Source organism: Labrus bergylta, chromosome 8, assembly GCF_963930695.1.
Source record: "Labrus bergylta chromosome 8, fLabBer1.1, whole genome shotgun sequence".
Lineage (NCBI taxonomy): Eukaryota > Metazoa > Chordata > Actinopteri > Labriformes > Labridae > Labrus > Labrus bergylta.
Genome location: NC_089202.1, coordinates 12,933,302 through 12,949,475, shown reverse-complemented (window position 1 = coordinate 12,949,475; position 16,174 = coordinate 12,933,302). Strand labels below are relative to the sequence as shown.

At 38.5% G+C, this 16,174-nt stretch overlaps 1 protein-coding gene across 5 annotated transcripts; it reads left to right on the top strand.

Moving 5' to 3' along the window:
- The first annotated feature begins 2,552 nt into the window (after positions 1-2,552).
- On the top strand, positions 2,553-15,932 carry ca14 (carbonic anhydrase XIV). Of its 5 annotated transcripts, none has more exons than XM_065958102.1 (15): positions 2,592-2,704; positions 3,044-3,067; positions 3,474-3,613; positions 6,296-6,475; positions 6,705-6,850; positions 8,247-8,342; positions 8,439-8,505; positions 8,822-8,979; positions 9,736-9,862; positions 10,702-10,725; positions 10,831-10,915; positions 11,090-11,123; positions 12,122-12,175; positions 12,812-14,744; positions 14,943-15,932. In XM_065958102.1, the coding sequence occupies exons 3-13, from the start codon at positions 3,517-3,519 to the stop codon at positions 12,131-12,133; spliced, it is 1,026 nt and encodes a 341-aa protein (XP_065814174.1). In that variant the 5' UTR covers positions 2,592-2,704; positions 3,044-3,067; positions 3,474-3,516; the 3' UTR covers positions 12,134-12,175; positions 12,812-14,744; positions 14,943-15,932. The 5 variants fall into 5 exon arrangements, with proteins under 5 accessions (XP_020492832.1, XP_065814174.1, XP_020492830.1 ...); XM_020637174.2 differs by having other exon boundaries at positions 11,090-11,131; XM_020637176.3 differs by lacking the exon at positions 3,474-3,613 and having other exon boundaries at positions 2,553-2,704; positions 11,090-11,131.
- Positions 15,933-16,174: the final 242 nt, after the last annotated feature.

Genomic DNA, 16,174 nt, shown 5'->3' with positions numbered 1-16,174 from the left:
AACCTAAAAAAAGAAAAGAAAAAAAAGGCCAATGAATAATCAATATGTTTAAATTCAGGGGACTACTTATCAGAATAAAGACCATCAACAACAAAAAGTAAAATGAACCATTAGCAGGTAGATAGTTTAACAGTGGCTAATGGATTTACCTGTTTGTTATTTGAAGTTGAACAGTCGTCATGTAACATTTCAGTTATATTTATCATTTTTAGTTATTTCCTGACTACACGTGCTGGTTTTTTTAGGTATGAGGACTTTAAGCTGGATTGTCTTTGACATTTTAATAAGAAAATCTACCCTAAAACACAATTATAATCCATTTTCCAATTATTGAGGTACGAAAAAAAAAAAAGCATTGCACCTAAACTTTGCGAGGTGACGTAATGGGTGTGCAGTTTGCGATTCAAGTGCCGAGATGGACTCACGTGAGTGTTATCAAATGATTCATGCTACATATGTTGCTGTGAATCACTATTTCCCATCAAAGGAGCCGCTGTCCTTCCGGTATTTTCTGCCAATGTAGCAGTTCAAGGCTGGTAACCCTCTGTTACACAATGTTAGAGCAAGAAATTACACAATTCACGTGAACACAAATCATGTTTCAGAGTGCATATTTACGTTTAAGGAATCAGCCCAAACTATGTCACATGAAGAGAGCTCCCCCTTGTGTTCAAAAGTAGAACCAGTCGTCCAATAATATGTGTACATTATGTTCAGTTTATATAACCTTATCAAATCAGCAGTAATACACATTTTCAAACACGTTTTCAGGTCTGAGTTTGGACTACAAAAAAAAACATGTAACATTTTCCTATACATAGACTGATGCTAGTTTATGCATTCAAAAGAGTTGGAGTTAAAATTTCAAATATTCTTACTAGATAGACACTGCATTTCGTTTAGTCATGGTCAGCCATGCATTGCACCTTTCTCTTCATCCCAGTCGGCCATGACAGTGTGACGGTGAATACCAGCACTCTCACACTGAACACCTTGGTGGTCTTGATAGTATCTTTAAATTAATGGAAGAAGATACATAGAGCATTTTTTTTTAAACAGATAGCAGTTATTGCCTTATGATTACTGTGACCAAATGAATACTGATTACATTGCCACATTAGTTTATCAACATATATCCTATATAATAAAACAAACAGTGTTTATATTAAATAGCATATATGTTGCACATGAAATAAACTTCATCAACACAATATATAAATGCACATGGGATCAAGTCTATAGGAATCATATTACACATTTAAGAAGAAAATATGTCAATTTGATATTCTTGTATGTATGTTGTTATTATATATAAATAAATCATTTTTAATGACAGAAACTAGCCAACATATAAGACCCTTAAAAAGTCATTCATTTGAAATGTTCAGAAGGACAGGACCCCACAACTAGTAGAGTTTATTTAAAAGTCTCTTTTGACGATTATTTAAAAATCATAATTACAAAAATACCTGGTAAATGAAATTATCCTCATTGAGTGAACTGTAGTTGAGTTTACCTTCATTTCAAAACCTAAGAGTCCCCATGTTTTGAAATCTACAGTATATGTCTCTAAATATGATAAAAAATCCAACTATCTGCATAGTAGACATCTTGAATTGAACCATAGCCATGAGAAGTACAAATATAAAAAAAAAAAAAAAAAAAATGAAACCTGGAATATGTGGTCCATTTTATTTAATAATTTGTAAAATGGACAATGCAGTCAAAGTTCTAATATTGTCTTTATTGTCTGTATTATTATTAGCTAATTTAAACATGCATTGTCATCTTAATATAGTTTTTTATTTTTCGCACAAATCCTAGTTTGCCACGGATTGTTTTTCATTTACAATATATAGGACACTTATTTTTCATTGTTTAGTGAGCTTCACATTCTTCCCTGCAACAAGCGTTTATCAAGATTGATTATAGTGATTTGAGATTTAGAGTCACTTGAAAAGCAGATTGGGAACTACTAAGTCAGCAAGCGTTACATATCAACTCTGTTAACTCCTTCCCCTTCTTCTTATTCTCATGTCCTTCTTTTACTCAGAGTAATAAGGACAAAAGTAATGTGAAGAAGTTAATTGTCAAACTAAAACTTGACCAATAAGATCTCAGAATCACACTGAACATTTAAGAAAGGTTATCAGGCCTCCTCGTGGATTCACACGTCCATTTCTCCAACTGATACAGTTTCTTGCATTTATTCTCTCTCTCTCTCTCTCTCTTTAATGCACTCTAATGTACCCCAATAGCCATTTTGAACCCCAGATATTCAGTGTAACCCCCTCCTCTGAGCCCTGCATTCTTTAACCCTCTCCTCCTCTACTGTGTCACTTGACTTAATTCTCACTCACTTGTCCCTCTTTGCTGTTTTCTCTCTATCTTTGCCCACCCTCTCTCTTTCTTTATGAACTTTCTCTCCTGTCTAAAGCAGGGAGACCTGTGTGACAGCGTGTAACATCCACACACAGAGCTGTGGCAGGTGGGACGCTGGACCCCGTTATTCCCCCCCCCTCTGCATGCTTCCCTCCCTCTCCCTCTCTCCCTCTCCCTGTCTCTCTCTCCCACTTGCTCCTCATCTCTCCGTCCGTTATTATTCATTTCTGTGTATGGGCAAGGAGGGCTACCATGGACTCTTTGGGTCTTTTTATCCTTCTAATGCTTCTGTGTTTCCAGTGGACAGCTGCCCATGCTGCTGGTAAGGTTGATTTACAAAATAATCTGCATTTTGTGAGCTTTGAGTTACTTTGATATCAGTGTGGTGATTGTTTTGGTTGTGTTTGTGTTTCAGTTTGAGCTGTAGTAGTGGGGCAGTAGTAACTTAATGTTTTGAGGACAATACTGTACAAACTTTCTGAATTGGTCTGTAGTGATATGAGATTCAGCAGTAGATAAGAAATGATTAAAATCAAATCATATTATTAAATCTCACCAAGATTATCTGAACTTCTTCATGGTTTTTATAATCAAACTTAAAGCTCTGTGAACTTTGAAAACAAAGCTAAACTAAGACTATTTTTATTTTATTTCTCTTCAGATGAAATTCCTTGGACCTACAAAGGTAAGTTCAAGTTTATTTGTCGAGCAAATCTCATGCAGAAGAAATTTGAAGCTGGGCGCAGAGTAATACAAAAGGACTACATACACAGGAGATGGTGTTCCTGATTTATTGTATTATCTGTGACTAGATTTCTAAGACTTTTATGACCAGGAGTAAAAATCACAAGTCCAGTTTGGTAATTACGAGGCTTTCTCTGTCCACGTAAAGCAGTTTAATGCCAAATACATCATGTATTGGGGGTAAACTTATCTGCTAATTCCTGAAAATAACTGAAACTATCTGACCTTAGTGCACTTTATTCAACATGTATCTCTATAATGACGCTCGTGTAAGTGTGTAAGATTTGTGCAACCCCCCCCTTTCATTTCTTCTCCCTCTGTTTTCCCTTCTTCCCTCTCTGTATTAGTTACAGCTCAACAAGCTGGCATGAGCACAGCACTCACACAGAGATGATGAAGGGGTGGAGGAAGATAGAGAGGAAGAAGGCAAGAAAAAGGGCAGCTAGAGCGAGGCAGGCGGAGGAGGCAGGCAGGCAGGTGCACAAGGGTGAGGGTGTTGGATGGAGAGAGGGAGATGGGACGGGATGAGGCTAAAGCACACCGAATCGGACTCTTATTGTTGCGGCGCACAATAACCTATGTGTTTATTGTGTTGTGTGCACACACTGGCTGAACTATTCTGTGGACAATGACATTGTGGGAATGAATGGGGCACACAGGCCCCCACTCTCTGCATGTATTCAGGATAGCAACAGCAGTATACAGTACATACAGCAAAGTGTAGAGGCCGTGCCTGGAGCTAACTGGTATCCTAACGTTGGTTGTTTAGGTATTATCATAAAATATATGGAGGCAAGGGCATGGTGCAGAAACATGAGCTGTATTCCAAAACTAATAGCAAACAGGCTGTGTGATACATCTCTTACATTTAGCTTTTCTTTGGGTTTTTTGCTTCAGAATTTTCTTAATAGAAGTCACAGAGGTTCATTTACTGAGCATGTTGTTTATGAAGCGAGTGTGTGTTTGTTGAGGCCCAACTGCATAAAGCAGCCGTTGCAGAGCTGGTTAACTTAAGTGTTAAGTCAGTTTTGTTATGTTAAAATATTGTCACACAAAAGTGTTTAATGCGTCTCTCCTCAAAATAGAGCGTCATGTAAAGTAATCAAGGGAAATTCAGCCTCACGTTCCATCCTTGCCTCATCATGCTGTGGTTGAGTGAATCTGCATTTGTGTGTGTGTGTGTGTGTGTGTGTGTGTGTTTGTAACATTGTTAATTGTATTCAGGACAGGGGTAGCATGCCATGGTTGAGGTAGAGCGGGCGCAGAGGGTCAGGATTTTCGGCCTCTGGTTACCATGGAGACCTCCATGACAACCAATGGCGGGGCCATGGGTCTCACTTTTGAAGTCGTGTCTTGGTGTGGGGCTTTGCTGTGGAGAGCAGTGAGGGGTCTGGGGCAGAGAACAGATTAGAGGTGTGGGTTTCAGACAGCAGGAGTGGTACGTGTTGTTTACATCTCTAATGTCATGATTAATGTCGTACAGTACTTATTCAGTGTGGGGTTCATACACGTTAACCATTTTCCATTAGTACTATGTTATGTAAACATTATTTTTAATTAGGACTAACATTTTTTCACTTTCTTGCACACCACCGGCACATTTTTTGTCAGCGGTGTGCCGTTTTCTAAAGCATTCCTCTCCTTTGCAATTGAAATTCAGATTCTGACTCATTCTTTTCTTTCAGACTCTTTTTTTTTTTTTGTCTTTTATCATGCAATGTGGCTGAGAAGTTGTTTTTTTTACTCAGTGAATCAGGACCTCAGTTACTTTTCTCTCCAGTGGTCACTTATGTCAAAATCGTTCTCATTATTTATCAGGAATGTTTTTGTTTTTAACATAAATACATAAATCCCTGAATATCATCACGATTAAAAATATTAAATCTATTTTCCAGTCAGTAAACCCTAAATATGAATACATTATTGAATCTATAAACACAACAGTATAAAGCAGAGGACATATATAATAAGATCATTCCTGTCATTTCCAGCGTATTTTTATAGATGTTTGAGAAACATCGCAGCTTATCTTCTCTGCAAACATCACAAAAACTATTTAAATGTTGTTCTATTTTAATGTTTTTTAACAGATCAACAGTCAACATTGAGTTCAATTTGAAGACTCTAATAAATATTTACATGTTAACCATGTTCATATAGCGTCTGTTTAAAACGTTAAAAGGTTCATAATTCCGTGGATGAGGAGAAAGAACACTTCTTTAAGAACCATTAGATCTGATGTATTTATTTCATAAGAATTTGAATTCATACGTGTCAAAGTCAGACTTGGAAAAAACCTTTCATATTAACTCATGTTACTTTTGCAATGATTCTGACCACAGTGATGGTTATCATTTCACTTCACCGAACACAACCCTCAAATGACTCATGGCTAATAAATAATTGACTGTTTACCTTACAGGAGGCTTCTGAACAACAACACAACCGAAGATTAGAAGGGGTTACACAAAGCTGAAGTTACATTCTCAATGGTTGTTAGAAATAGATTATCTATTTAATGAAGTACTGTGATATACCTCTGCACCATTGTACATGAGCGTTCTCCCTCAATGTGTTTTACATCAATAAATGATGATGATGGTTATCACCTGATTTTTAGGTCGCCATATCATTGGTTGAATTTTCTCCAGTCCATAATATGATCCAGCACAGAATTCATTCAACACAACAAAACATATCAGCACAAGTTAGAACATATTAGTACCTTATTGAGACGGCATATTGGAGAGAGAAATATTTTTAGAAAGGGAAAATGTTTTTACTTCAATGTTGGGAAGAAAAGACGTAAGAGAGGCTCGTGCTGGAAAGAAAATTAAATCTCCACTGACTGATTTCATGGTCAGTTCAGGGATAGGGATTGAAATGTTCTTATTATCCATCCTTATGAACCAGAGTGATTAATATAAAGCATGTTTCGTGTGTTTATTAAAGTTAATAACTGCCTAATAAACATTCAAGTTCAGACATATTTTTGAATTTAAACGTTTTATTGAAGGGACCACCATGAAGCTGTGGACTAAAAACAGCGAGCACTAATTGTCTTGTATAATTACTTTCTAATCAATGAAGGCTTTTCACTGGATGATTGTTAGCCAGTGGGCCGTGTGATTTGGTGACATCACGGTTTCTGTCTTTTCTTCTGTCAAAGGCTTGGTGGGTCAGACTGAGTGGTCTGACTATTTCCCTGAATGTGGAGGTACTTCTCAGTCCCCTGTCGACGTGGTAACCACACAGACTAAATATGACCCTGGTTTGATGCCTTTGACCCCACTGGGCTACGATCAGCATGGCAACAGGCCCTTCTCTTTGTACAATAACGGACACACAGGTAACTATGGTAGGAAGAGATTTCCACCACCTGGTATGAACCTCTCTCAGGTTTATGGTTGATCTGTTTTTACCGCACCATCCTCAACTGTAACCTGGCAACAATCTTTTTACTCCCCATTAACTATATTTAAGATATGTTACTTTTGAAATCCTTGTTTGGATATATTCATCCTATAGTATGTAGTATTTCTTGTTGGGTTAACTTTCCTCTGTTTTTTTTTCTTCAGCTGTGATCGAGCTGCCAGAGTGGATGGGTATCGGGGGTCTACCGTGGCTCTTCACAGCTGTGCAATTACATCTTCACTGGGGCAGCGGCGGCCCGAGCCAAGGGGGCAGTGAACACACCATCAACGGACTAAGCGCAGATGCAGAGGTACTTTTAAAAGCAGCTCACTGTAATGACTTCAATCCATTCACAAGTGCAAAAACAATCAGAGGTGAACTGAGTCAAGGTCATAGTGGAGCAGTGAGATGATGATAGATTACACGGAAAAGGATGAAAAAAAAAAAATACCACCCAGTTTACTGTGACATTTGTGAAGGTGAAGTAATAATTTTATATACAACTAACAAGTTTCATAAGAGTGAAGAAATCCACTTCATAGCTTTTGGAGATAAGTGAACATTGATGGGAATAAAGAAGAGATTAAATCCTGCAGTGCATGAATGAACACATTTCTACAGGACAAAGTCTTTTACACATGGTGGGAAAACAAGTTCTTGTTATGAAAGCTTCTACTGTACAGACAAGAAAGTTTATATTTTCATGGAAAGAAAATCTGTCCGTAACCAAAATGTTACACAAATACATGCTCACCTCAGTCGCAAATGTGTAACAGTTACAGCTTGAAAAAAGTCCTTCGAAAAATCACAGTTTATTTACGAAGTATCTTTTTGTCAACTATTGAGCTGTGATGGGAAATGACTTCCAGCTCCTCAAATGGGAAAACCTATTTTCCTAATGCCCTCTTGTAATTATGATTCGTGTGGACTATAGTGCTCAATTTTGTTTTTCAAATGTATATTTTATTTTCACGTTAATGTTTTTTAATGTGGACCCCAGGAAGAATATCTGAGCTCTCGGATCCAAACAAATAAACAAATAAACAAAAATAACAGCTTGACTTGGTCATATGGAAAGAAATTGAATATTTGAAGGTTTTAGACTGATGAAGAACAGAAAATTGAGTATATTACTGTGACCTCTGAACATTTTTTAATCTTTCGTTTGATTTATTTCTTTTTATATAAGTGTATGTGTTCAAGCTAAGTACCTCCAGAGTGGGCAGAAAAAAACCCTAAATAATAAGACAGATATGTTCACTGTTAAAGATTCAGCCAAGGAAGAAAAATGTTGAAAGAATGGAGTAATAAGAGAAGGTGAAATATCTCAGCACCTCAGTTCTCTCCATCCATCAGTGTTTTGGTTTGTCTTTAATTCAGGGCTGAGTGGACGGGGAGGAATTTAAAAGTGCAAACACCATGCCGAATGAGAGGGGGAAAAAAAACAAAATGAAGGCGAGGGAAAAACAAACCAGACATGCATGAGAGGTCTCATTACATAATGCAACAATTAAGCTCTTTTTCATTCACATCAGTCTTCTTGTCGCTCTTTATTGTTGTGGGTCACATATATTAGAAATAAATCAAAGTCTGCACGCAGCTCTCTTTCTGCCAACTCTCTCTGTCTTTTATTCTTTCTCTAAACACATGGAGAAACGCACAGAGACTTTCTTATTCGTATTCTTATTCCTTCTTCCTCTCTCCAGCTGCACGTAGTTCACTACAACTCTGAGCTCTACCCCAACATGTCCACAGCCATGATGAAGAGAGACGGCCTGGCTGTTTTAGGAATTCTCATTGTGGTAATAAAGCAGTGCAACAAACTGAGACACTGCAAAACGTTAAGAATCCCTGTTGTGATTTCATGAACATGGTGGCCTGAGGTTTGTTTTCCCCAGACAGGTGAGGAGACAAACCTGGCATTTAACAACATCCTCAACTACCTGAGCCGCATCAGACATGCTGGTAAATCAGCTTGAATTTTATATATCCATATTTACATGATTTTGTATTTATAATTAGGAGAAAATTACACAATGGTTAAAAGTTAGTCAATGCATTAAATGTTTTTCTCTAACTGCTAGAAGGAGCCATGTGACAAGAAAATATTTACAATATTACATAAAAATAAATAAATTGCTACAGTGCTTTGAGATATTAACAATGATGGAGGACTAAAACAGCCTATATATTATTTTAGAGGACAACATATTACAGATTGCATACAGGAATATTTCTAAGACCTCATATACTTTTTTTTCTTGTTTGCACCCGCTGGTAGATCAGAAGGCTTTCATCCCAGCCTTTGACGTCCAGTCTCTGCTCCCCAAGGACCTGGGACGCTACTACCGCTACAATGGTTCACTTACAACGCCGCCCTGCTACCAGAGTGTCATCTGGTCTCTGTTCCATGAGAGGGTTCAAATCTCAAAGGCACAAGTAAGACTGAACTGCTAATGATATAGATCCTACTTCTCGAATTTGTGATCATTGATTATCTTGTTTGTTTACCAATACTACGAGGGTGACAGATGATCACATTGGCTTCCACACTATGACTCTATGATACTTAGGGAAGCTGTTTTCAGTCTAAAATGTATCTGACTGCCCCCGTCAAATAAATCCTAAATAAACTCATACTTAAATTGTTAAATGGGAAAAAGGAGACATCCATTCACCAGCATTACCTAACTTTAACAGAATAATCGTGTGCACAGGCGTTGAATATGAAGACTTCTCTTCATGAATCACCTCCACTGTTAATTTAGCTGTTTGTTTTGTGCCAAAGTATGAAGAGTATTTTGATGATTAACAAAGCAGTATCAAAATGTAATAAACGTAATAAAAATGTAATAAAGGTTCTGTACAATTTCTGCCTCAAATGTCCAAAAACCTTAACCGCAAAAAAATGTGATTTAGTGCAACCTAATGACTGTGAACGGACAAAATCTTTAGTGTGATCTTTTAATGCAGATTAATTTACTTTAAATGTCAATTTTTGGGCTTGCATGGGGGGGGGGGGCACACGCTAATCCTACTGTTGCCCCATCAAACATTGACATGATTTTTCCGTTGAATGACAAACTGTTTATTTTCCACATTAGTAAATTAACTCATTTTTTTTATTTTTTAGTTGAGTGCATTAGTAGCTTTACTATGTTGACCTTACTTTTCCCCTTCACCTCTCCAATGCAGCTGTTGAGGCTGGAGACGTTACTTTACTCGAGTAAATCTGACGAGCCAGACAGGATGCTGCTGCAGGACAACTACCGCACAACACAACCGCTCAACCACAGGGTGGTCTTCTCCTCCTTCTCAGCAGGCAAGACACACACAGAGAATACAGGAAGGGCTTATTTATCATCATTATGCCTAACATTTCAAATATTACCTTATAAGGAATCCCCTTTAGAGTTTAGAAGTGGGTAAATCTTTTGAAGACTTGAAAGTAAGGTTGCAAAAGGTCACAGAAAAGTTGCGCTGACATCTAGAGTTTTACCCTCACAGCACCTCTTCACTGTGGGATTGTGATGCCAGCTTGCTGCTCATAATGCAAAGCAAACTAAAAGGCAGAGAGCAGCCATGCAGGCCAAAGCTTGCAATTAGAACAACCCATGCAGAGAGAGAAAAGTGGAATGCGTAAATATTAAGGATTACCCTTGACCTCGACGGAGGGAAAAAGCTATGGAAGGCAAGTGAAGAGGAAGAAAGTCAGAGAAAAGGTGAACTGGTGGGAAAGAAAACTGGCCACTGTGCTTATCTGGGGGCTGATTAGAGAAAAGGATTTACAAAAACTGAACACTAACTCCATTGTTAACACGGAGGTCTAACTGGAGAAAAAGGGAGAGGAAGAGGAGACACAGAGAAGTGATAGAGGGAGACAGAGTGGTAGACAAAGACAAAGGAGAGGGAATTTGTGTAAAGTGCCTTTTGTGGTGAGTGACTGGACTGGAAGGCCTGTGAAATCAGCACTGCTTTCAAAGGCGACGACAGTGACCTGACATAACGTTTTCAACCAGCTGAACTGCAGATTCTGCTGACACAAAGCCAACTAATCAATGTCTATGAACTAGGAGAGTGAGAGAGCAGCAAGCTTTTCTGAATTGTCTAAAAAAAAAAAAAAAAAAAAAAAAAAAAAATGAAATCTTTTCTTTGTTGCAGAATCAGGAAAAGAGCTCTCTTCTGGTAAGACTTCATGTGTTCATCATGGAACTGTCACCAATGCTCAGGTTTATTGTCGTCATTTTGTCCTTTATCAGTCACACCTCTTTGTGTGTTCTCCTCCTGCAGGTGAAGTCACTGCTATAGTGATAGGAGTGATGTGTGGCTGTGTTGGACTGGCAGTGATCGTTCGCTTCATCGTGAAGACAATACGGTAAGACGCTCGATCATATCAGCGTCCTGTTTGCTACTCTGTTTCTGTCGTCTGTGGGAAAATGCGAGCCACCAGTCTGCTGCTGTTTTTGGTTTAACTGGGTCACATGTGGAAGCTGTCACTGTTCACAAATATCCAGTCTCTTCTCAATCTCTTTCTTCTGTCTTTTGGCAGATTTTTTACACTCCTCCATCTTGAAACAGTTGCGGTAAACAGGTGGTTTACCTGATTTCAGTACTGACAAGGATGCACGACTAGAACTGACAGTGTTTTTTTTAATGACTTCCTCGTCTTGCAATTGACAAATGTCCTGAAGCGCTGATCTAATATGTTGTCTACCCTTGCACGTGTAAAGGGTACAGACAGAGAGAAACACCTCTCATTCCGCAGCACAGACAGTTGTGTTACCTTCAAAGACCCTCAGACTTTGATCTGTGCTACATTCATATTCATTAATCGAGGGGGACTTTGGGTTTGGTAACACGTGAGTGCAAAGAAATATACAAACAATCGGTCGATATTAAAAAAAAAAGCTTCTTGTAAAAAAGTCAAGCAGTGTAGTTGATTTTGGCCCTGACACAGTGTTTGTAGTGCTCCTATTGAAAGGTCAGTGAAATGTGTAATCCTCTTTGTAACATTTCACCATAAACGCTTAAACGCCTCTAAAGATCAGCGCTGCGGATTATCTGATTCTCTGACCGAATAATGTGACTGTTTCCCCAATACTCCTTACATTTCCTCTCATAATGACCTCTTATTTATAGAAAATATGATTTGATTTCCTTCCCAGTCCCACCAGTTAATGATTTCATCTCTCAGTGGCTTCGTCAGGGGTTCCCAAAGTTTCTAATTCCAGCTACTGTCTGGTCTCACTTTTCTTCAGCCTTTTGGACAAAAATCTGATTTTCATTGTTGGATATGAACTCTGAAAATGAAAAGGAAATAAATATGAACTTGAGATCACATTAAAAATATGATTTCACTCATTCTTTCCTTGATATCCTTTGGATCCTCATCAGAGAGCCTTCATGGAGCCTTTACTTCCTTCTTTGGGAACTCCCGGCTTAGCTGTGTGCAATAACTCTAAATGTGGAAGAGGGAGAATAAATAACAATCTTCTTTGTTACATTTGTTTTCAAACCGTCTCTGTAAAATGTTCAATCACTCTGTTTTGGTCATGTGATTGTGTCTTCTGCTCTGCGACAGCTCTACTTCTAGCTGGGACGTCCTACACAATAACCGGCCAGCTCCCATGCCAAGGTCACTGTTTGAAATCATCACCTTTAAACTCCGAACCTTCACCCGTCCATTTCTCTTCACATTAACCACCCATTCATAGTGACTGATCCTCTCGGGCTAGACTTTAACCCTCCTCTTAGAGTATTAGTGCTTAAAAACATTCCTCAGCCTGTGAGGAATGAGGTATTATACATGTATGTACATTTCAGGCTTTAAGGCGATTCCCATATAGTGAGGTCTCTGTCTTGAACATTCTTTAACACCATTAACAATATGTGAAATAATCCTTTCATAATGAAGGTTTGTCAGCTGGCTCATGTTGCAGTGCACACACAGTATGACCCAAACTTTCTGGTTATGTTTATACTAAAATAACAGCACATTTCTTCACATTGTGTTTCTTCTAAAAGGATGAATCTGCCTTTTTAACAAGCTTATTTACTCTCATAAAAAACATCCCGGTCTTGGTGGGCAGAAAATACCTTTAATGCAACATTAAGAGCTTCCCTACACATTTAAAAGAAGACCAGAACCCTTAACAACTTTCTGCCTTTTTTCTTTTTTAAACAAATAAGGACCTCTGCTGGACAACGTAACAAACTGCACCCTGCAGCTAACTTGTACTAAATGGGATAACTCCTCTCTTTCATGTTTTAGGTTGAAAGAGCCTGAGAAAGCAAAAGAGATCAAACTGGATGTGGCTCTTAACTCGGCATCTGTAGGAGAAAAGAAAGAGGAAGCATCACCGTCCCCTCAGACGGAGCCATAGCTGACACCACGGTCCAACTCGGCTGTTCTTATTCATGTCCGGACACTCGTACACACTTTTCATCAACGATACACGTCAGGAGAGCAAGACAAGTTTTCACTTTTAAGCTTAAGGAAGAAAAAAGCATTCTATAAAACGTGAAGTCAACTGGGTACAGTTTTTGTGCTGCCCGGATAAGTAGCCTGTTTCTGTTGTCTCCAACGAAATGCAGAGATGTTGGTCTATTTTTTATTTTTTATTTCAGTTTGCACAGAAACACTTGGTTTCAATATGTCGGCTTGTTGGCTCTGAGTCGTATGTTTGCCCGTGCAATGCTTGGGAGTCATGACTGGTTCATGTAAATACTTTGTTAAATATATTTTCTGTGTTTCACATGTTGGGATTGTCATTAAATCTTGTTATTCCTGCCTCGGAACACAAGCACACTGCACTGTATGAAATGTCATAGACTTCTGAAATGTTTACCGAGGAATTCATATCCGATGTCAAGTTATTATTTTCTTTTGCACCAGTTTATAGAGCACTGACACAAAATGTACACTGTTGTAATTCAAACACACTGGAGGAGTGAGTAATGAAGGCCATATGGTATTTAAAGTGTAATGTATAAACTGAATATTACACCTCTTGACTCATTTTAGCACATTATGTTGTAAATGGATGAGTTCTATTTGTATGTACATGTGCTCATTCTACTTGAAAAAAAAAAGACTTTTCATGCCACATATCATGTTTTCTTCTGATGGATTATTTTGCTGTTCATATCTTGTTTGAGAGGGCACCTCACTAAAATACTTGAATAGGAATCAAAACGTCTTTGAATTCTTCATTGTGTGTGAGAGACAGTTCTGGCAGAATTTATTTTATGTGTATGTTACTTTTCTACAAAAAAACAGAATAGTCTTACAACATATATCCACACACGCACACACACAAAAATCACTTCTTAAGCCCTTGAATCTTATAAGATCCCATTAATATAAATACTATATTAATATACTCCATACCCCATTCAATTTCTTCTTTCAATTCTTTCCTTTAGACAATAAAGACATGATTTCTAGTGTTACTAAATATTTTGATAGCAGACATTTAATGTCAAGACATGAAGCAGATCACAGGATATAACCGAGTTTAAGACATAAGCTTAAACTTATTTTAATAAGCAGACTGCTGGGACGTGAAACAAAGCCTATTAGTTCCCTCAGTATATTGACGTGCTTATCAGAAGTGAAATAAGTTTCACAAATTGGTTCATTATTAGCTTGGATAAATATTAAATTATATTTAAAAAACAGGCCACCAGGAGGAAGATAGATTAGAAGTTTCAATAAATTCTCCAATTCACTGAGCAGACGCTTTTATCCAAAGCGACGTACATCAGAGAGTAAGTAAATTGTCTATTATTAAGTGGCTGTCTTGGTCATCTGTACTAATCGAACGAGACAGATGGATGGAGAAGTCAGAAAACAGCAGAGATAACGAGGAAGCTTTGTCAAAGTACATTCACACACACACACACACACACACACACACACACACACACACACACACACACACACACACACACACACACACACACACACACACACAACCTCTAAGAGGTATTTTTAGCTTTAACTGGATCACTTCTCTCCATGACAGCTGCTCCAAAGCACATCCGTGTGGACAGATTTAGGAAGTGCACGTGCACTTTAGGCCACTCCCTATAACAGGAAATGAAATGTGGAAGCGTAACTGAAAAAAGTAGAGAAGAAAGAAAACACCACCTGGAGCTTTTAGATCACTTCCAGCTAACATCCTCTCTGCTGCCAAAACCAGGTAGGGAAGTTCTCAGATTAAGCAGCAGTTTTCTACTTCCTCTGCTCCTTTCATGTAGTTGAAAAAACTGTACAGACAGACAGCTGTGACTTACTCAAGACTTTCCACTTGAAGACAGACTGTTTACATTATGATGTGTCATGAAAAGAGGCTGTAAGGTGTAATGTTTCTTCATTCTGCTATGACTTTGTTTCACAGTATTGCTGGGTAATGGCTGCTCTCAAGGCTTTCCTCACGCTGGCCGTCTGTCTCCTGCTGGTTCATCAAACAGATGCTAAAAACGACGCTCCCTGTCAGCCCGCCAAGTGGAACAATGGCTTCAAAACTTTCACTCAACGACACATACGGGCTGGTATGCCTGAGTCTTTGGACCAGAACGAGTGGGAGAAGTACATCAGGAACAACGGGGGCTGTGACAGACCCACCCAGTCCTTTCTCCACCCAAAGGAGCTGAACAGGGTTAAGGATGTGTGCACAAATAAAGGGGGGAAAAGGTTCCAGGAGAATCTGTGCATCAGCCGGCAGTCTTTCACTTTTGTCACAGTGAGGAGCGAGCCGGGGACGTGCGGGATCAGGAAAGTCCAAGAAGAAACCAAACATCTGATCCTGGCCTGCGAGGTTCTGAGCAATCAGTGCCTGCCGGTCCACTTTGAGGGAAACCCCAGGAACTTGAAGCCTGATAACAACGCCGGAGGCTGCCAGAACCCAGACATCAAAGATGAAGCTCCCAGCTTCAGAAGAACATGGCTCTGGTTGTTATCTGCTCTGCTTTTTATTGTTTTATATATGAGAAACTAGAAAAGACAATGTCTTATGAGAGGACAGTTTTAACTCTCAGATTCTCAACACATTTCAGGAAAGACATTTCAAGCCTTTAAACTTATTCTGAATATTTTTTGGTTCAAAAAAGGGAAATATTCAATCAACATCAAGAAAATGTCAAATAAATTAATTTTTGTAACAAAAGCTCCTTTCTATTATATTATCATGCATGTTTATTAGGGAGTCTGTTTTTGATACCATGTATTATCTGAGCGGTTATGACGGATTGTTGCTCTGATTGAATTTGAAGTTACAGTGTAAAGTTGCAATAAGTTGGGCAATGATGTCACAGATTTGTTCTGTGGTGTGTATTTGGCATTGAAACTGCAAGAATAAAATCAGAATTTCAAAAGGGATTTACTTATATTTAAGGCTTCATCGCATTTATTTTTTACATTTGTTTAAACAAAAAAGGTTCATGTGAACAACATGAGTTGAGCTTGATGGACAGTTATTTTCACACTGCTTTGTCTTCAGTGCATCAAATGTGATACAATGAAATAATATCACACCAGAGGGAGTGACGTTGTACTGAATATCAGCACGGCTCTGCGGCCTTGTGCTGAAGACAATTACAGCAGAATCAAAAGTATGCAGAACTCCTGGCT

Excerpts from the sequence above, each read along its gene's own strand:
- ca14 (XM_020637174.2), top strand. The coding sequence starts at position 3,517 with ATGATGAAGGGGTGGAGGAAGATAGAGAGGAAGAAGGCAAGAAAAAGG. Across the intron at positions 8,343-8,438 it reads TTTTAGGAATTCTCATTGTG|ACAGGTGAGGAGACAAACCT; the intron begins GTAATAAAGCAG and ends TGTTTTCCCCAG. Across the intron at positions 9,863-10,701 it reads CTTCTCCTCCTTCTCAGCAG|AATCAGGAAAAGAGCTCTCT; the intron begins GCAAGACACACA and ends TCTTTGTTGCAG.